Source organism: Sus scrofa, chromosome 2 (genome assembly GCF_054392235.1).
Source record: "Sus scrofa isolate SSC_HxYL_T2T_F1_AM1 chromosome 2, Sscrofa_HxYL_maternal_Yorkshire_Landrace_v2.0, whole genome shotgun sequence".
Taxonomy (NCBI): Eukaryota; Metazoa; Chordata; class Mammalia; order Artiodactyla; family Suidae; genus Sus; species Sus scrofa.
The window spans coordinates 28518409-28536666 of NC_139384.1; the positions used below are offsets into that span (position 1 = coordinate 28518409).

General features: G+C 40.4%; 1 protein-coding gene across 10 annotated transcripts in view; it reads right to left on the minus strand.

The window, feature by feature from the left end:
* TRIM44 (tripartite motif containing 44) overlaps window positions 1-16190 on the minus strand; it is a 112181-nt gene extending 95991 nt beyond the window's left edge. For all 10 annotated transcript variants that reach the window (XR_014837070.1, XR_014837068.1, XR_014837069.1 and 7 more), the window contains exon 1: window positions 15163-16190. Coding sequence is in view for 3 of the 10 variants with exons in the window: in XM_085011442.1 (XP_084867568.1) it covers window positions 15163-15831 (669 nt within the window). In the remaining 7 variants the exon portion in view is untranslated. The remainder of the gene's footprint in view (window positions 1-15162) is intronic.
* Between the last annotated feature and the right edge of the window lie 2068 nt (window positions 16191-18258).

The following is an 18258-nucleotide window of genomic DNA, read 5'->3' on the forward strand; positions in this document are numbered from 1 at the left end:
GCCCACCACTGGCTCTAACTATTCCAAGGAAACTATCTTAAGAAAAATCCTTCTCAGACCCTTAAAGAGTCTCCCTCTCATTCCCCCATCCCAGTCACCCTCCTTCTCCTTCCCCATGTTTGTTCACAGCATTTATCATTATTTGAAGTGTCATTTACTGTTTAACTTGCTTTTGTCTGTTTTGCTTATACAATAAAAACTCCATGAGGAGTTCTTCTGTGGCACAGCAGGTTAAGGATCTGGTGCTGCAATGTGGTGTGGGTCATTGCTGTGGTGCAGTTTCAACCCCTGGTCCAGAAGCTTTCATATGCTGTGGGTGCAGCCAAAAAAAAAAGGAAAGAAAAAAAAGCTCCATGAGACCAGGGACTTTGAACTGTTCATTGTTAAATTCCCTATAGCCCTAAGTAGGCCACCTGATTGAATGAACAAATCAAAGGAAAAAAACACCATGCCATTAACTTCAAACAATATATAAAAAATATCTTAACATTCATATGCCGCAAGTGCGGCTATAAAAAAGCTATATATATATATATATATATATATATATATATATAGAGAGAGAGAGAGAGAGAGAGAGAGAGAGAGAGAGATCCATCTACATATCTTAAATATTCTATCTCAAAGAACTGTGGTAAAAATTAACCGAGATAATACGTAGGAAGTTTATACTATAGGGCCTGGTGCATACTAAGTTCTCAATAAATTTTAGTCATCATTATTCTTATCGTTACTATTAAGTGATAAACAATATATTAAGTGACTGACTACTAAGTATCAAGTACTGAGCTAGAGAAGTGCCGAATGGAAAAAAATGAACAAAACAACCTGTTACTAATTGAAATACTCTGTAAAATATCTAGGAAGGAAAAAAATCCAGATAGGGATAGAACAGTTTTAATAGTCTGATCAGAATATTCAGAAAATATTTAGCTACGAAATACCTTCACAGAGATACTAAACATCAGGAGAACATGTCAGTACAATTTAGAAAGATTAAATGTAAGTGGGGATAATTGAGAGTAGAGCCTGAATGGGATGGCAGAATGAAAATATACTTAAGGGTTAGACCTCAATTCAAATCCTAGTCCTTCTACTTATTAACTAGGTGACCTTCAGCAAAGCTCAACCTCTTTGAATATAAGTTTCCTCATCTATAAAATGAGAATCAGAATAACATGGCTTATTGTAGAAGTTATACTGAAATCAACTGAAATAATGAGTGAAAAACACCTGACCTAAAGCCACTTAATAACTATTATTATTATTACTATCTGATCTCTGGAAAGAGCCTCAAAATTCAACAGCAGACAAGAGTTTCTAGACTCCCTTAGTTTTATGACCTCAGCCAAAGGCTAGCATTTCCATTCTTCACTCATATGAAGTGAGAGTCTACCACGCAACACAGGTTATACTTGGTCAGGGTCCACAAACACACAAATTACAGAGACGAGAAGAGCAGGGATAACCTCTTTCCCCCATCACCTACTAGAAAGAAAATGGAGGCTATTTTCTAAGCAGAAAGTAAAGGGTGTATTGCCCCTACCTTCCCTCAGTGTCTATAAAAATTTCCCACAGTTCAGAATGTAAAACAGAATTTAAAGAGGACAACCAGCAAGACTTGTGAATCTAAAATTAGACACACCAGCTGTGTTTTGGTTAGCTAGTGCATAAGGCACCAGCAGGACACTGAAATATACAGGCGCCTCTTCTCTGAAGAAAGGTTTTTCACCAGCCTATCTACCCACCAGAATAGAGCATGCAGAAGGAGCAGAAGGAGAGGGGGCTGAACAGTTTTCACCCAAAGAAACTTGGTGTCCGAACTTCTACTTCTGCCAGACTGGTCTAGAATTGAACTCAGAAGAGAAACTTATATGGCTCTATAATGGTAATATAACAGTAAGAGTCACTAATTGCTGAAGGATTATTATATTCCAGGCTCTGTGCTAAGCTCTTTACATGTATCATCTTGTCTGTTCCTCACTACAACCCAAAAAGGAGAAATAATTATTATGCCCATTTTACAGACTAGGAAACGAAGACTCAAGAGAGACCAAGTGAACTATCCAACATGACACAGCTAATAAGTAGCAGAGTCAGGACTCAAACTCACAGACTGCAAAGCCAATTAAGGCAAGACCATTTGGTCCTCCATATTCATTCTCTCATTTTTCCCTAATAACACACTCCAGCGTTTAGCTGGACACATCATGGCCCAAAGAACTAGATAAGGTCATGGGACTGAACTCCGACCAATGAAACATAAGCAGCAATGTGTCCAACTTCTAGACAGTATCTTAAGATAGACGGGCACTATATTCTTCACTTTCATATGTCTGCTATCCTGGAATTCAAATATACTGGATGGACCTCTAACACTCATCTTGTTCCATGACAAAAACTATACCCTAACGATGGCAGAACAGAGGTAGAAAGAGCCTAGATTCCTAATAACTTTATGGTTCCTCCATACCAGTTTTAGAATGACCACATCCAGACTTCTTCTATATAAGAGAATAATAATAAAACACCCATCTTGTTTGAGCTGCTGTTATTTTGGATATTTCCAAATTATTTCATTATTTCAGATGTGGTTAAATGTAACGTTAACACTGATATACTAAATCACCATGCAAAACTATCTCTTTCAGTTCTCATTGATGCCCTGGAGCTATTTGAGATTATTATACTTCATATCATACATTTACCAAATATTTCACATACATCTACTCTCCAACAGGCACTGTGCAAGGTGCTGGGAAAACAAAGATGAATAACATACAGTCCTAACCCTAGAAGAAGAGTTTATAACCCAAGAGGGACAGATACATGGGAAGAAATAATATTGATATAGTATACTATATTTAATGCTATAATAAATGTGCATACGCTGTTGCTGTGAGAACACAAGGGGCAGCTGCCTAGTTGTAACTACCTGGTGAAATCCTATCCATTTTTGAAGGCTCACCTCAAATACCACTTCCTCTAAGAAATCTTTCCTGATTCCATGCTTCCAGCTGAAATGAACTTCCCTTTTCTCTGAGCCTCCATGACATATTATTTGTACCTCTCTTCTGATATTCATATCTAATATATAAATAAGCACATGAAAAGACTATAAGCTTCTTGATGTGAGGAATCTTTCTTTGTTCTTCTCAATACCTGTCACATGGCTCATCATAAGTGCTCAGAAATTATTCACATAAATGAAATCAACTTAAAAAATACTAGCTTTGGACAATAAAGCTAACTATATGGTATAGTTTAGACATATAACAAATGCTTTCTTTAATATTCTATTGAAATTAAAATATTACTCTGCTACCTCACCAAAAACTAGCTATATATATATATACACACACACACACACATATCTGAAGTGAGTTTAATTTATATAATTAAATGTTCAACAAGAATAATTTAGCACATCACAATGTATGTCAGAGGCACTGGTTATTTGCCATAAATTATGAATTGAATACTTAGTGTATTTGGAATATTTTGGTTGGTTTTATTTTTTTCATTAGTTCATTTTTACCATTTGAAAATGACATCAATACTGATTTTTTTAATCCCCTGATGCCATGCTAGCTTGATTCCCATCACAGCCACACATACACACACACACACAAAGGATTCTCATCTCTACCCCACATATCAGGACTAAAGTTTGTGTTTCACTTCTTCTTTGTCTATACTCTGTCTCTTCTGAGAGGTCCATGAGCATCTGTGCTTCTTTCTGCCACACAGCAAATTTAGCCCCTGGCTCTGGATATAAAACCACGGAACAGAAACAGAAGCATGAAACAGCTAGTTATTCCGGTCTGAACTGTAACTTCAAGCAGAAGACACATTGAGCAGTGGCACAGATAGATCTCTGGCTTCTCAGTCTTGGGTCAGATACAAGGGAAGAGAAAAGAAATGGATAGGCAGGGCAACCTCCATGTTGTGGGCTGTGGTTGAGAAAAGGTGGTACCACAGACACATAGTCCTTTATCCCCAGAGGGGCTTGAGAATACTACACCTACTGCAATCAGCAACCTCACCCTGAAAAGCAATCATCTAATAGTATAATATGCCTATTAACCCATTCTATTTTGACTGAAAGTTCACAGAAGAGAAAAAGAGGGCACTGGATTCTTGGGAGAGAGAGCAGAGAAAGTTTGCACCTTTTCTCTCAAGAGTCAGCTACTAAGACTCCTCTACCACTTTCAACTGCATGACCCTCAGCAAGTTATCTGATCTTTCTATGCCTCACTTACCTTCCTGTGTAAAAGAGATAATAAACTGCACCTCTAGGATTGTTATGATGATCAAATGTGTTAATACATATGCAGTGCTTACAACAATGCCTGGCACATAGAATCAGATAAATGCTGGTTATTATTTTTAGTTGACCCTTAGACAGGTTTGAACTGGGCAGATCCACTTACAGGTGGATTTTTTTCAATGGTAAATACTATAGTACTGTGTAATTCAGGGTTGGCTGAATCCACAGACGCAGAGGAACTGTGGCTACAGAGGGTCTCACTAAAAATCATACTTGGATTTTCAACTGCGAGAAGGTCAGTGCTCCTAATCCCGGAGTTATTCTAAAGTCAACTGTAATTATTTCTCAAGAATTGGGCTGCACTCAAAAGTTGACCAGTGAGTAAAGGAGGAGCAAGGAGACATTTTCTAAGCTAGTGCTTGAGACATTACATGACTCTTGCTCATGAGGCACCATATGAAAAAGAATCAGAGAGAGAACATGCCAGAGGACTCTCTGTTCCCTCTCTCAGATCCCTGTCTCCCAGACATCAACAGTAATAAGTTGTCTTGATAGTATGTACTCTGAATTCTATGGTCTTCCTCCTAAAAACCAGTAACTCCAATCTAATCATGAGATGAACATAAGACAAATCACAATAGGAAGACATTCTACAAAATACCTGACCATCCCTAAAGGTTTTGATTTAAGGCTGGGGTGAGGCCAATCACAGGATTTTCTAGACCCCCCCCCAACAGGTGAGTCTAAAATGTGGCAACAAGGTGAGAGACACATGGTTTACTTTGTTAAACTATTTCCTACCTCTCTCTCACTCCACTAAACTCCATAATGACCTTTCTGCTGTCCCTACAACACCCTAAGTTCACCTCTACCTTAGAGTCTTTGTAGTCACCATTCTTTCTGCCTGAACCATTCTTCTCCCAGACTTTTTCTTGATTCTTGGATTGTAAAGTGTAATTTCAATAATTAAGATTGTGAGGAGAGTCCATGCTCTTAAGAGAACTGGATGGCTTTCCCCTCCACTTAACCCTGTAGAAGCCCCCTAGGCTCTCTTTAACGACATTTCACCACCATGAACATTGAATCCTCTGAAAAACTGAGCTACTATAAAACAGAGTCCCCATAAGTTCATACTTCCTAGATAGAGTAGTATTTTCACCTGTAAGAACCACACTGCTACTTTCATTTTTGTTTGTTTGTTTGTTTTTTGGGTTTTTTTTTTGTCTTTTTGCCGTTTCTTGAGCCGCTTCCCATGACATATGGAGGTTCCCAGGCTAGGGATCTAATTGGAGCTGTAGCCACCGGCCTACGCCAGAGCCACAGCAATGCAGGATCCGAGCCACGTCTGCAACCTACACCACAGCTCACGGCAGTGCCGGATCCTTAACCCACTGAGCAAGGCCAGGGATCGAACCTGCAACCTCATGGTTTCTAGTCGGATTCGTTAACCACTGCGCCACGACGGGAACTCCCTACACTGCTACTTTCAATTCAAGAGCCATCTAATGCCTTTACAAAGAGATGTATGAACTAAACTAATCATCTCTGCTATGAATCACTGGACATTGCACAAAAAGCACTGAATGGAAACACAGTAGGGGGGGTTTCCCAAATCTTTACACTATCTCATAATTCGGGTCTCTGCAATAATGTCATATCCTCAAAGACACCTTCCTTGACCACCTGATCAAAAAGTAACTCCCTCCTGCCACACTACTCACTCTTCCATTACCGTGACTTATTGTTTTCACAGTATACACTACCATCCGAAATTACTCTTCCTTATCTCTCTCCTCAGCTAAAGGGTAAACTCCATGGAAGACAGAGCTCTGTCGTCTTCTTTTTTTTTTTTTTTTTTTTTTTTTTTTGTCTTTTCTAGGGCCGCACCCAAGGCATATGGAGGTTCCCAGGCTAGAGAGCCGCTGGCCTACACCAGAGCCACAGCAACACAGGATCTGAGCCGTGTCTGCGACCTACACCACAGCTCACAGCAACACCAGATCCTTAACCCACTGAGCAATGCCAGGGATCAAAACTGCAACCTTATGGTTCCTAGTCGGGTTCATTAACCACTGCGCCACAACGCGAACTCCAGGGCTCTGTCTTCTTCACTGCATACCTCCCAGACTTATTATAGGTTAAGAAAGTATATTTTGAAGGGTAGACTGAGATGGAGAATCCCAGAACTGCAGGCCTTACTTTAACTTTCCATGGAAACATTCGAAGCAGCTTCAATTGACACCAAGCCATTCCCTTTACCTTAGTCTTAGCTTTTGTCTTGTTCTGTACAAACCATAAAACACTGACGGAACCATTGTGTAGCCAGTACTTCATGGTTTCATTAGAAGGTACCCCAAATCATTTCGGCACAAATAATAAAAATATAAATAGTGACATTATAGCAGACATTCACCCTTCTGCCACCCTACCAGAGCTGCTTATGAACAGACTACAGAACCAGAGCCCTTGACCATTATGAGACACAGCAGTTGCATACCTCCACCTCCACCCCCTCTAGAGTCGCAGCTGTTCTGAGCACATGCCTATGTGCTTCCAGCCACCCTGCTACTAGTGCCTCCTCACTGGCTCCCCTCTACACCTGTTCCCACTGTTATTTAACCAAACATTCTTCTCTCCAAATACCCATCTTAAAGGCAAACTCTAGGGAAAAGGGTATAGCTTCAAAAGCTTTGGATCTGCCCATAACAAAGCTATGTTAAGAGCTCCATAGATGCTTATAAATATGTGCTAAACTCTGCCAACCACATCTCCCTTTGCCATTTTATGAGACTCCACCTCTGCTTCAGGTGGTCTTGGAGTGAACAAGACAAGTGCTTTTCAAACCACAGGACATGACACATGAGAGTGCAATGAAATCAATTTATTGGGAGAATCCAGAAATTTTTCTGAGCAAAAGAGAATAAAAACAGAACACATCATATGCAGTAAGCTAAACAGTGTTCCATTTGAGTTAGTTAAAGGTATAGCTCTCTGTATGTGTGTGTGAGAGAGAGAAACAAACCACAATGTAAACTATATTTCCCCTACTGTAGGTTACGTTCAAAATATTTTTTTTTTCTTTTTAGGGCCACTCCTGAGGCATAAGGAAGTTTCCAGGCTAGGGGTCAAATCGGAGCTGCAGCTGCTGGTCTATGTCACAGCATGGTGGGATCCAAGCTGCATCTATGACGTAAGCCGCAGCTTGTGGCAATGCCGGATTCTAAGCCCAATGAGTGTGACCAGGGATCAAACTCGCATCCTCGTGGATACTAGTTGGGTTCTTAACCCTCTGAGCCACAACAGGAACTCCCCAAATAATTTTTTTTTTTTGTCTTTTTGCCATTTCTTGAGCCGCTTCCCATGACATATGGAGGTTCCCAGGCTAGGGGTCAAATCGGAGCTGTAGCCACCAGCCTACGCCAGAGCCACAGCAACGCGAGATCCGAGCCGCGTCTGCAACCTACACCACAGCTCACGGCAACGCCGGATCGTTAACCCACTGAGCAAGGGCAGGGACCGAACCCACAACCTCATGGTTCCTAGTCGGATTCGTTAACCACTGCGCCACGACGGGAACTCCCCAAATAATTTTTTAAACTACTGGTCTAGAGTTCTAAATATATCTAATTGTACTTATATTGTTCAACAAAAATGATTCATTAAATGTAACTATGAATGCAAATTCCCTTGACAACATAAGAATTTTCATATGAAAATATCCATGAGTCAGATCAAACCTCTTTGTCAGACCCAATGATCCATTTTCAGAACCAGAAATCATGGTCACTGTAAGATAAAGTGGCATATCTTAGATAAGTGGTCGTAATATAGGCTATGACGCTACATTTCTATGATAAAGTTGGAATACAGGTTCAATTCAAATCTGGACCCACAGAATCCTTTGGTGACCAAGCCCTCTGAAACCAGCACAGGAAGAAAGGCAGGACTTTAAAAGTCGCTTCAGTGGCTGAAGGTTAAACTTAACCCTTCAAGGTGTTCACCTTAGTCCTTCTGGAATAGCTTTCAGGTTGCCTCTGCCCTGATCCCTTCTTGCCCTGATCCCTTCAGTCACCATGGTTTTCTGCCCATTCTGGCCTAAAGTTTGCTTAATTCTAAGTATCAGCAGCCCTTGGTGACACTTTGGCTTTCTACCACCAATATCATTCACTCACAGCTCACTCTGGCATCAAAATCAAAACATACATTGTTCAAATTCCTCTCAACTCTAAACTTGTATGTTTAACTAGACTCCTATTAATAATAAAAAACAATAGCCAACATTTAAAGATCACTTAAAATGCATAAGCATGGTTAAAGTGTGTTACCACCAACTAAGTTGTTTTATTCTCACAAAACACTATTTCTTTATACCCATTTTTTAAACAAACAAACAAGGCCAAACTGTTACCTAACAAGGTCAAAAAGCAAGTGCAAAACTAAGATACTTACTGTCCCTCCTCTCTAATCCCACTCTGTGTTTTATTTTTTCCTTGTAACACTTCTTACATGTTTATTTGCTTATCTGTTCTTCTCTACTTCCTTCCAATACGATGTACACTCCAGTAGTAGTACTCTCCAGCAGGCTTTTTCTGTTTTGTTCACAGCTATATTCCCAATGCTTAGAAGCCATCTGCCCTTGGCCAATACTCAATAAATATTTGCTGAATGAATGAATGCAATATTACAAAGACCGTCTTCTTTCATCACCATGCCGAGCCATTTTTAATATTTCAAGAGACCTACTCTCCTGTCAGTAAGCAAATGTACATTGCCCTCAAAATATATGAAACTAGAGCTGAACTGAAACTAATTAAAGCTACAACCAAGCTCTGACCAAGTTCAAATTTTTTAAACACAATATCTAGTATTGAATAAAAAAAAAAAGTGCATGAGATGAGAACCATTAAATGTGCCATATGATCAAGAATCAGATCTCCAGAGATGAAGTGAAGTGGATCTTTTAAAAAATAGGCATTCTAGGGTTGAAAAACACAAAATCATAACTTAAGAACTTAATAAATGACACTCACTGGAGTATATGCAGCTATAATAAATAAATAGTAAATAAATAGGCAGATCTATAGAGTGATTTCCAAGACATATTGCTAAGTCAGAAAAGCAAAACATAAAAGAGAAGCTATATCACTCCCAAGCCCACAATTCCAGTTGAACCACAAGGAGAACATCAGACAAACCTAAACTGAAAGACAGTCTGCAAAATACTGATGAGCATTCTTCAAAACTATCACAATCACCAAAATCAAGAAAATGTATATGGCTAGAGGACCATGGTACAGAAGTTATTAGAGGAAAAACTGGTGAAATCCTAATAAGGTTCGTAGTTTAGTAACTGTTCCAAGTGCCAACATAAGATAGTGCAGGAAGCAGCCCTTGATTTGAGTAAATTTACTGATCACAAGTAAATTTACTGAGCATCAGATGTGAATCTGATGCTCTAGGTGGGAAATTTAAAGGAGATCCTTTCCATACAGACTTGGGACCCTCCTACCACTGCCAAAGAGGAAAATTCTAGAGTAAAAACAAACTAAAGTAAACCTGCCACTAATTCACCCTCCAAAGAGGGCTGTGAGGAGCGGTGGCGGTGCCTTGCAACATAACAAAAGGGGTAAAGGGGTGGGTGAAGAGGGGGAAGAAAGAAAAATCCCTTAGGCTGTAAACTTGGGAAGCCACCTCCTGATAATTTGGTCCAAGGAGTCTCAATTAATTTAGTTTAAGGGAGTTCTAAACAAATTGTACTCTTAGGTTTCAGCAGAAGCAAACTCAAATCCTCTTTTGAAGAATACGGCTTTGGGTCAAGGTTTGAAAAATCCCCACAAATGATCTTTTAGAGGCAACAAGAGGCTATTCAAACATAAGAAGCACAAAAGGAAACAAGGAAACATGAAAAAACACCATCAAAAAAAAAAAAAAAATAGCTGTAGAAATCAACCATGGGAAAAGGAAAGAGAAAAAACCTACTCCATGGAGACTAAACAACATCCTACTAAAAAACCAATGGGTCAATGAGGAAATCAAGAAGGAAATTAAAAACTACCTTGAAACAAATGATAATGAAGACACAACCGCTCAAAATCTATGGGATGCTGCGAAAGCAGTGCTCAGAGGGAAATTTATAGCAATACAGGCCTTTCTCAAAAAAGAAGAAAGATCCCAAATTGACAACTTAACCCTCCACCTAAATGAATGAGAAAAAGAAGAACAAAAAAGTCCTAAAGTCAGCAGAAGGAAGGAAATTATAAAGATCAAAGAAGAAAAACAATAGCTGGCAGAGAGAAATCCATGAAGTATTCATATACTGTAATTATCAGTGTCAGATTATATATCAATATGCTTACTATTATTAAAGGAATAAAAAGGAGAGCTACAGTATGAAAAAAGATAATAGGGTATGATTCACAAATTTATACAAGTAATTTAAAAATTCAGACAAAATGGACAAACTTCTAGGAAAACATAACTTATCAAAATTGACTTAAGGAAAAATAGGCAACCTGGACAGACTTAAAACCACCAAATAAACTGAATCCATAGTCAAAAATACCATACAAAACCACAAAATTCTCTCTCCCTCTCTCTCTTTAGGTCCAGACAGCTTTCATGGTCATTGCTACCAATCATTCTAGGAACAAATATTCCAATCTTATACAAACACTTCCAGAGCATTAAAAGAGAGAAAATATGTGAGAAACAACATACTCTGACTAATACTATAAAGCCAACATAACCTTGATAGCAAAATCTCATGAGGGCAGTAGAAGAAATTTACAAGCTAATTTATACCATAAATATAAATGAAAAAAAACCTACATAAATTATTAATAAACTAAATTCAAATACATAAGGCTACTTCAGCATGACCAACTTAAGTTTACCACAGAAATGCCACATTGTTTTAACTATAAAATATAATAATGATACAAAGGGATGGAAATAAGACCGTATATATGCACATGTGTACTTGCAAACAGAAACAAAAGATAAGCAAAAAAACTAATAAAAGTGATTACCAAAGGTGAAAGAGAGGCTTTTTGAGACACGTGAACATATTACTAACATTTAAATTTAATACGTATATCAATTAATGTAATTCATCACATTAATACTGTAAAAGAGTAAAATGACATAAACATCCATAGATGCAGGAAAAGCATTTGATAAACTTCAGTATCCATGCAATATTAAGAAAAACTCTCAACAAACTAGGATTAGAAGGGAACTTTCTTAACCTGATGAAATATATTTGTGGGAGGATAAAAACCTACTAACTGTGAAAGGTTATAAATTGTCCCTCAATTACCACCAAGGTGCAAATACCCACTATCACTTCTATTCAACTTTATATTGGAGGTCCTATCCAAAGCATTAAGGCAAGAAAGCTAATAATAATAACAGGCATAAGGATTGAAAAGAAACAAAAACTGTTCCTCTTGCAGATAATGTGATCATGCATGTAGAATAAATCTACAGATTTATTACTAGACTATATAAGAGAATTTGGGAGATACTTTAACACAAAAAAACAATACATAAAAGTTACTCATTTTCCTACACAATTAGAAAACAAAAAATTAAAACATTTTTATAATACTATAAAATTGTAAGTATTCAGGAATAAATTTCACAATGATGTACAAGATCTTTTGGAAAAAAATTATAAAACTTTATTGTAAGGCAAAACAATAAATGGACTACAAGACTTCATTTTGTAATGGTATTAATTCTCAATATATTGGTTTATAATTTCAAAACAATACAAAAAAAAGTCCTGCCAGCTTTTGTTTTTATGGCTGCATATGTGGCATATGGAAGTTCCTAAGCTAGGGGTTGAATCAGCACTTCAGCTGAGGCCTACACCACTGCCAGGGCAACAGCGGATCTGACCTGCATCTGCTACCTACATTGCTGCTTGTGGCAACACCAGATCTTTAACCCACTGAGCAAGGCAAGGGATCAAACCTGCATTTTCACATAGTAAGTCCTTAACCCACTGAGTCACAATGGGAACTCCCCAGCTTCTTCTTTTTTTTTTTTTTTTTTGCTTTTTAGGGCCACACCCATGCATATGGAGGTTCCCAGGCTAGAGGTTGAATCTGAGCTCCAGCTGTCGGCCACTGCCACAGCTATAGCCACGCCAGATCTGAGCCATGTCTGCAACCTACTCCACAGCTCACGGCAATGCCAGATCCTTAACCCACTGATCGAGGCCAGGGATTGAACCCGCAACCTCATGGTTCCTAGTCGGATTCGTTTCTGCTGCACCACAATGGCAACTACCCTAGCTTCTTTTTAAAATGGAACTTCATGATTCTAAGAAATATAAAAGTCCAAGACTGACTGAGACACTCTTCTAGAAGAACAAAGTGGACAGACTTGCTCTACCAGATATTCAGACATGTTACAGAGCTATGGCAACTGAGAAAACATGTTGTTTACACAGGGATAAACTAACATGTCAATGGAACACAATAGAAGAGCAAGAAATACATCAGGCACAAATGGGCACTTGATATATGACAGTTGGCACAACGGATCAATGCAGAAAGAACAGGCTTTTCAATAAATACTGCTTGATCAGCTAGCTATCTGTAAGGGGATAAAAATGAAATTGAACCCCTACCTCCACTACCCCAAATCAATACTAAGTGGAGCAAGACACAAAAAGTACTAACAATAAAGGAAATTATGGGTAAATTCTACTACCTTAAAATGAAGAACTTCTCTGTTGAATGCACAATTTTTTAAAGAAGAAAAGAAAAAGAAAAAAACCAAGAAGATATTTGCAACCCATGTAAACAAAGTCAAATATATATATGTACATAAATTCCTATAAATGAGGAAAAGATAGACAACCCGGTTGAAAAATGAGCAAAAGGCATGAATTTTCTTCCTTGCAAAAGAAGAAATACAAAAGATAAAGTCATCAGCCAGCAGAAGAATGCAAATTTAAACCACAAGAAGATACATATTACATAAACATAAAACTGACAAAAATAAAAAATTCTGTAATATCAAGTGTTGGTGAAGATACTGAGCAACAGGAACTCTCACACTCTTCATGGCAACACAAACTGGTACAACCACTTTGAAAAATAGTTGGCAACATCTAGTATTACTGAAGATATGCACTGCGTATGACCCAACAATCACACTACTAGATTTATATTCCACTTAAGTATATGCATATGTGCAAAAGGAGACATGAACAAGAATGTTTATGCTAGCACTGTTTATAACCAGAAGCTCCATAATCTGGAAATCAAATGTCATCCTTCCCAAAACAGGTAACTTGTGGCATATTCATAAATTCTATACAGGAGTGAAAATCGACCAACCATAGCCACCCACTGGATGAAATTCTCACAATGTTGAAAAAATGAAGCAAAATCCAAAAGAATGCATGATAACAATACAATACCAATTGTGTCAAGTTCAGTAAGTTTAGAAATGCATACGTATGTATCAAGTTCAGTAAGTTTAGAAATGCAGACGTATGTGGTAAAAATATAAAGAGAAGCAAGGAAATTATCCCCACGAAAGTCAGGATAAGCGTTATCTATGGGGAAGGAAGATGGTTATAATAGCAAAATTACTTTTTTAAAAAGGCATAGGGCTTCAATATCGTTAATATTCTATTTTTTAATCTAGGTGGAGATTACATCAGTGTTTGCTTTATAATTGTTTGTTAGACTATGCATGTGTATCATACATTAAAAAACAGAAAATCTTAAAACGGGATTTTCATTTTCAAAGTATTTGTCATCCCAAGCCACCAAATGCAAGGTTGCTTAGGCAAACAAAAGATGTCATAATGACATTAACTAATGAACCAATCAGGCCACACAGACTTTCTTCCCTAGTTAATTTCAGCAGTCTCTCCACTGATTATAAATATCCACACCATAAATAAAAGGCGAATCCTTTACAAATTCATTCATTCAACAAATATTTACTAGTATTTATAATATTTCCAAACACTGTTCTAGGGGATCAGCAAGGTTCAAGATAAAAGCCCTGCCCTTTTGCAAAAGATAAAGGACACAGTCACCTCCACTCCCATCCCAATTTTGCCTCAACCCTCTTATCCTCCTTTCCAAACAAGCACCAAACATGAAGAACCTAAAAGGAATTCACCGTATACAAAAAGTTATTATTAAAGCCATAGCCTTTGAGTTCTCACTGTGGCACAGTGGGTTAAGAATTCAATTGCAGCAGCTCGGGTCCCTGGGGAGGATCGGGTTGGATCCCCAGCCCTGCTGCAGTGGGTTAAAGGATCCCACCTTGCCAGAGCTGCCATAAGTCACAGCTGCAGCTCGGATTCAATCCCTGGCCCAAGAACGTCCATGTGCTGCAGGTGCAGCCATAAAAAACAAAAACAAAAACAAAAACCCACAAACAAAAAAAGAACAAAAAAAATCCCATAATCTTAGGAAGTCTTTACAGAGGAACTATCTGCTTGACTTCATCTGACTAAACCATGGTTTGTCCTGTTTTCAAGAAGACAAAGTAACTGCCCTGTCAAGAGCCTTGAGTCGAGGCCCTTAGTCTCAACAATGGAGATACTGTGGGAACTAGCTTAAGTGGAGCCAATATCTCAAAGAATGTTTTACTTGGGATCCGAAGAGTTGCCATTTTCTGGGAATTGGATACTAGATTTTGTGTATACATTAATATGTTTCTTGAGTCCAGAAACTTTCATCTGATTCTCAAAGCAGTTCAATCAGAAAAGGTCCATAAGCACTGCTCCCAACAAGCTGAACAGACCAACCTTTGGGGGACAAGGTGAAAGGTGAGTGTGACCCCAGGAAAGCCACCTGAGTTGCAACCCAGGTGTCCTGACCGCTAGGCCTGTACTCTGAATGCCCAATACTTACTCTTAGTTCTTCGAAGGCTTCATCTAGGGTGGAAAGCTGATGACCCTGGTGAGCCCCAATGACTGGGCACAGGACACAGATGAGCTGCTTATCTTCCTGGCAATAGGTACTCAAATCGAGCCCATGGTCCAGACACTTCCTCTTGGCCACTCGCTCTGCTTCCATTTCTATTTCCGGATCAAATTCGCTTTCTGCCTCAGTTTCTCCCTCTGCCTCTGATTCTCCTTCTTGGTTGTCTTCCTCTGCTTCACTCTCTTGCTCATCCTCCATTTCCTCCTCACTGTCCTCCTCACTCTCTTCCTCGCTCTCATCCTCACTCTCTTCCTCCGTCTCGCTCTCTTCTTCGGACTCACTGTCTTCCTCAGACTCGCTCTCTTCCCCTGCCTCGCTTTCTACGGCCTTCTCCTTCTCCACCTGGGCCTCGACTTCTTCCTCCCCTGTGCCGCCCCCTTGAGGTCCCGAGGCCCAGGCCTGGTGAGCACCGTGGATGTACTCGGCCAGATGGTGCCGGGGGAACTTCTGCCCGTGCACCTCCGCATGACGGTGGCAGTAGCAGAAGCCACATTCTCGGCACACTTCCTCGGCCCCCGGAGCCTCGTCGGGCTCGCACTCATCACACGTGCCATCGTGCGGCAGCTCCTCGAAGGCCGCGCCCCCTCCGGAGGCCATGTGGGGGCCGTGCAGCGGCCCGGGGCTCAAGCCCACCGAGCTGGCCGCCTGGCCTCGGCGCGGCCTCCTCGCGTCTTCCTCCCCACCCGGGAGCCGTCCCGGGCAGCTGCCGCACCGCGTTCCACAGCCCCGCTGCCACCTACTCCTACAGCCCCCGCCAGGCCCAGGAGCACACACCCCGCCTTCTCGCCGGCTCCACGGCTAGGCACCCTCTGAGCTTCCTGCAGCTGCCGGGGCACTTCCGGCGCGGCCGTCCCGCGCCCCCGTCGGCCCCCGCGCCACGCCGCCCGCTCGCCCTCCCCGCTGCCCTGGCGAGAACACGGCTCGATGGGCCCTCGCGCCGCCCCGGTTCCACTTTCCCTCTCAGCGTCAGGAGGCCCCCTTTTACTTCCTGAGTCATTTAAAGTGGCACTGGCCCTTTTCCGCTTTTCCCGCGGGGGCTCAGCATCCTCAGAAGGAGGGGGAGAATGGATGAGGTCTCCCACTTGCTCACGCTTACTCTGGAGGCAGAGGATTGGGCCCTGCACCCTCCACTCCTTCCCAGGAGGTGTCGGCCTGACTTTTCAAAGCCACTGGGCAGGTGTACAGGTGCATTTCAGTCTCTCTCCTTCCAGATTGTTACTGCCTGTTCAGTCTCCGTTGCGGCCTTTCTGCAAGGTGTGTGGACGGAGGGTTGTTTACCAGACTGAACCTTCCCCCTTGGCATTTCCAAAGGGCCCAAGGAACGGTTATGTTTGTTCTCCTAGGCTCAGGGAATCAGAGTCAGGGCGAGCAAACACATTTTTGATCTAAAGCAATACTATGCTTTGTCTGTTTGCAAAGTGTGTTTGCATTCCTCCTCTCCTAGGGGCTCAGAACTTCTAGGGTGGTAACCTCTGCACCTGCGCCTTTTTTCTTTTTAGAGAGAGAGAGAGAGAGCTTGCCTTGGGTTTGGCAGAGATGTCAGGTGAAGTAGTTGAGGCAAGACAGTATTTGTGGAATGAGAGTTCCAGTGTGCAGTCATTTTCCTTTCCATAAGGAGACTTAGTTCAGATTAAGTTCCAAAAGAAAGGAAACTGTTATTTATGAACCAAAACTAAAGTGCCAAGAATGGGACTAGATCTTTTTACTGCTCTTTATAAACCAGGTTGGGAAGAGCTACTGCCAGAAGATCCCCACATTCTGGTACTACAACTTACTGGCTTTGTGACCCTGGAGAAGTTATTTGATCATTCTGTTTTCCAGTGTGTGTGTAAAGTGGAAATTATAATAATACTGACTTCATGGGGCTAGTTTGTGGATGATATGTAAAGATGCCTGCCTTGCAGAGTATTCACTACATTTTAACTATTATCATTGGCCCTCATTAGACTTAGTGCACATAATAAGCCTTTGGAGGAGGTTTTAAACATTTTTAGCACATTGGACATTTGGGCTGGCTGCTGGTAGTGTAAGCCACCCCCCCCCCCACACACACACACACCTTTTACTCCATATCTGTGTCTCTCCATTCATAGAAGAGCTTTTGATTTGTATTTGAGAGAGGAAATGGATGTTTTGATCTAGTCAGGCGAGAGGCTGGGGTGTGGTTGAAAAGAAGGAAGGAGGATAGGATAGTGTCTGTTTTTCATTGATTCCCCTAGATACTTTTGAGCTAAGATTTCCAAATGATCTTCACAGAAATGTCAGGGGATTAGGTGGGGTAAAAAATCATTTAAAATAATGTTTAGGAGTTCTCATCATGGCGCAGTGGTTAACGAATCCAACTAGGAACCATGAGGTTGTGGGTTTGATCCCTGGCCTTTCTCAGTGGGTTAAGGACCTGGCATTGCCGTGAGCTGTGGCGTAGGTCACAGACACAGCTTGGATCCCATGTTGCTGTGGCTCTGGCATAGGCCGGCAGCTACAGCTCCGATTCAACCCCTAGCCTGGAAACCTCCATATGCCACGGGAGCAGCCCCAGAAAAGGCAAAAAGACAAAAAAAAAAAAAAAATGATGTTTAATATTTTCACATATAATGAATGTGTGCTTAATTTCTGGGAAGCTTTTTCAGACATCTTACTGTGAGAAAAAAAATTTTGTTTTATTTACCTCAGAACAATTCTGTAGAATGGGGGGGGGGGGATATTCCAAAGGTTTGTTTGGTTCTAATTCCATATACATTTCTATTTTTCTCCAGTTCATTTCTCCAGAAATTATTTCTCTGCCTGCATTCTAAACAAGGATTAAATTGATGCACCATTCCAACAAAAATATTCAATAATTGTTGACTCAAACATCAATGTCAGTGTACTTATGAAAGTGTTTCTTGCTTATTTCTGCCTCCTCAAGCGTAAAAGGAAATAACTTAGCCTTTACAAGTATAACTTTATCACATTTAGAAAATAGTTTGTCAATGAAAATAATTTTTTAATGTCTTAAAAGTACATGTTTTTGTGTCCAAGGTC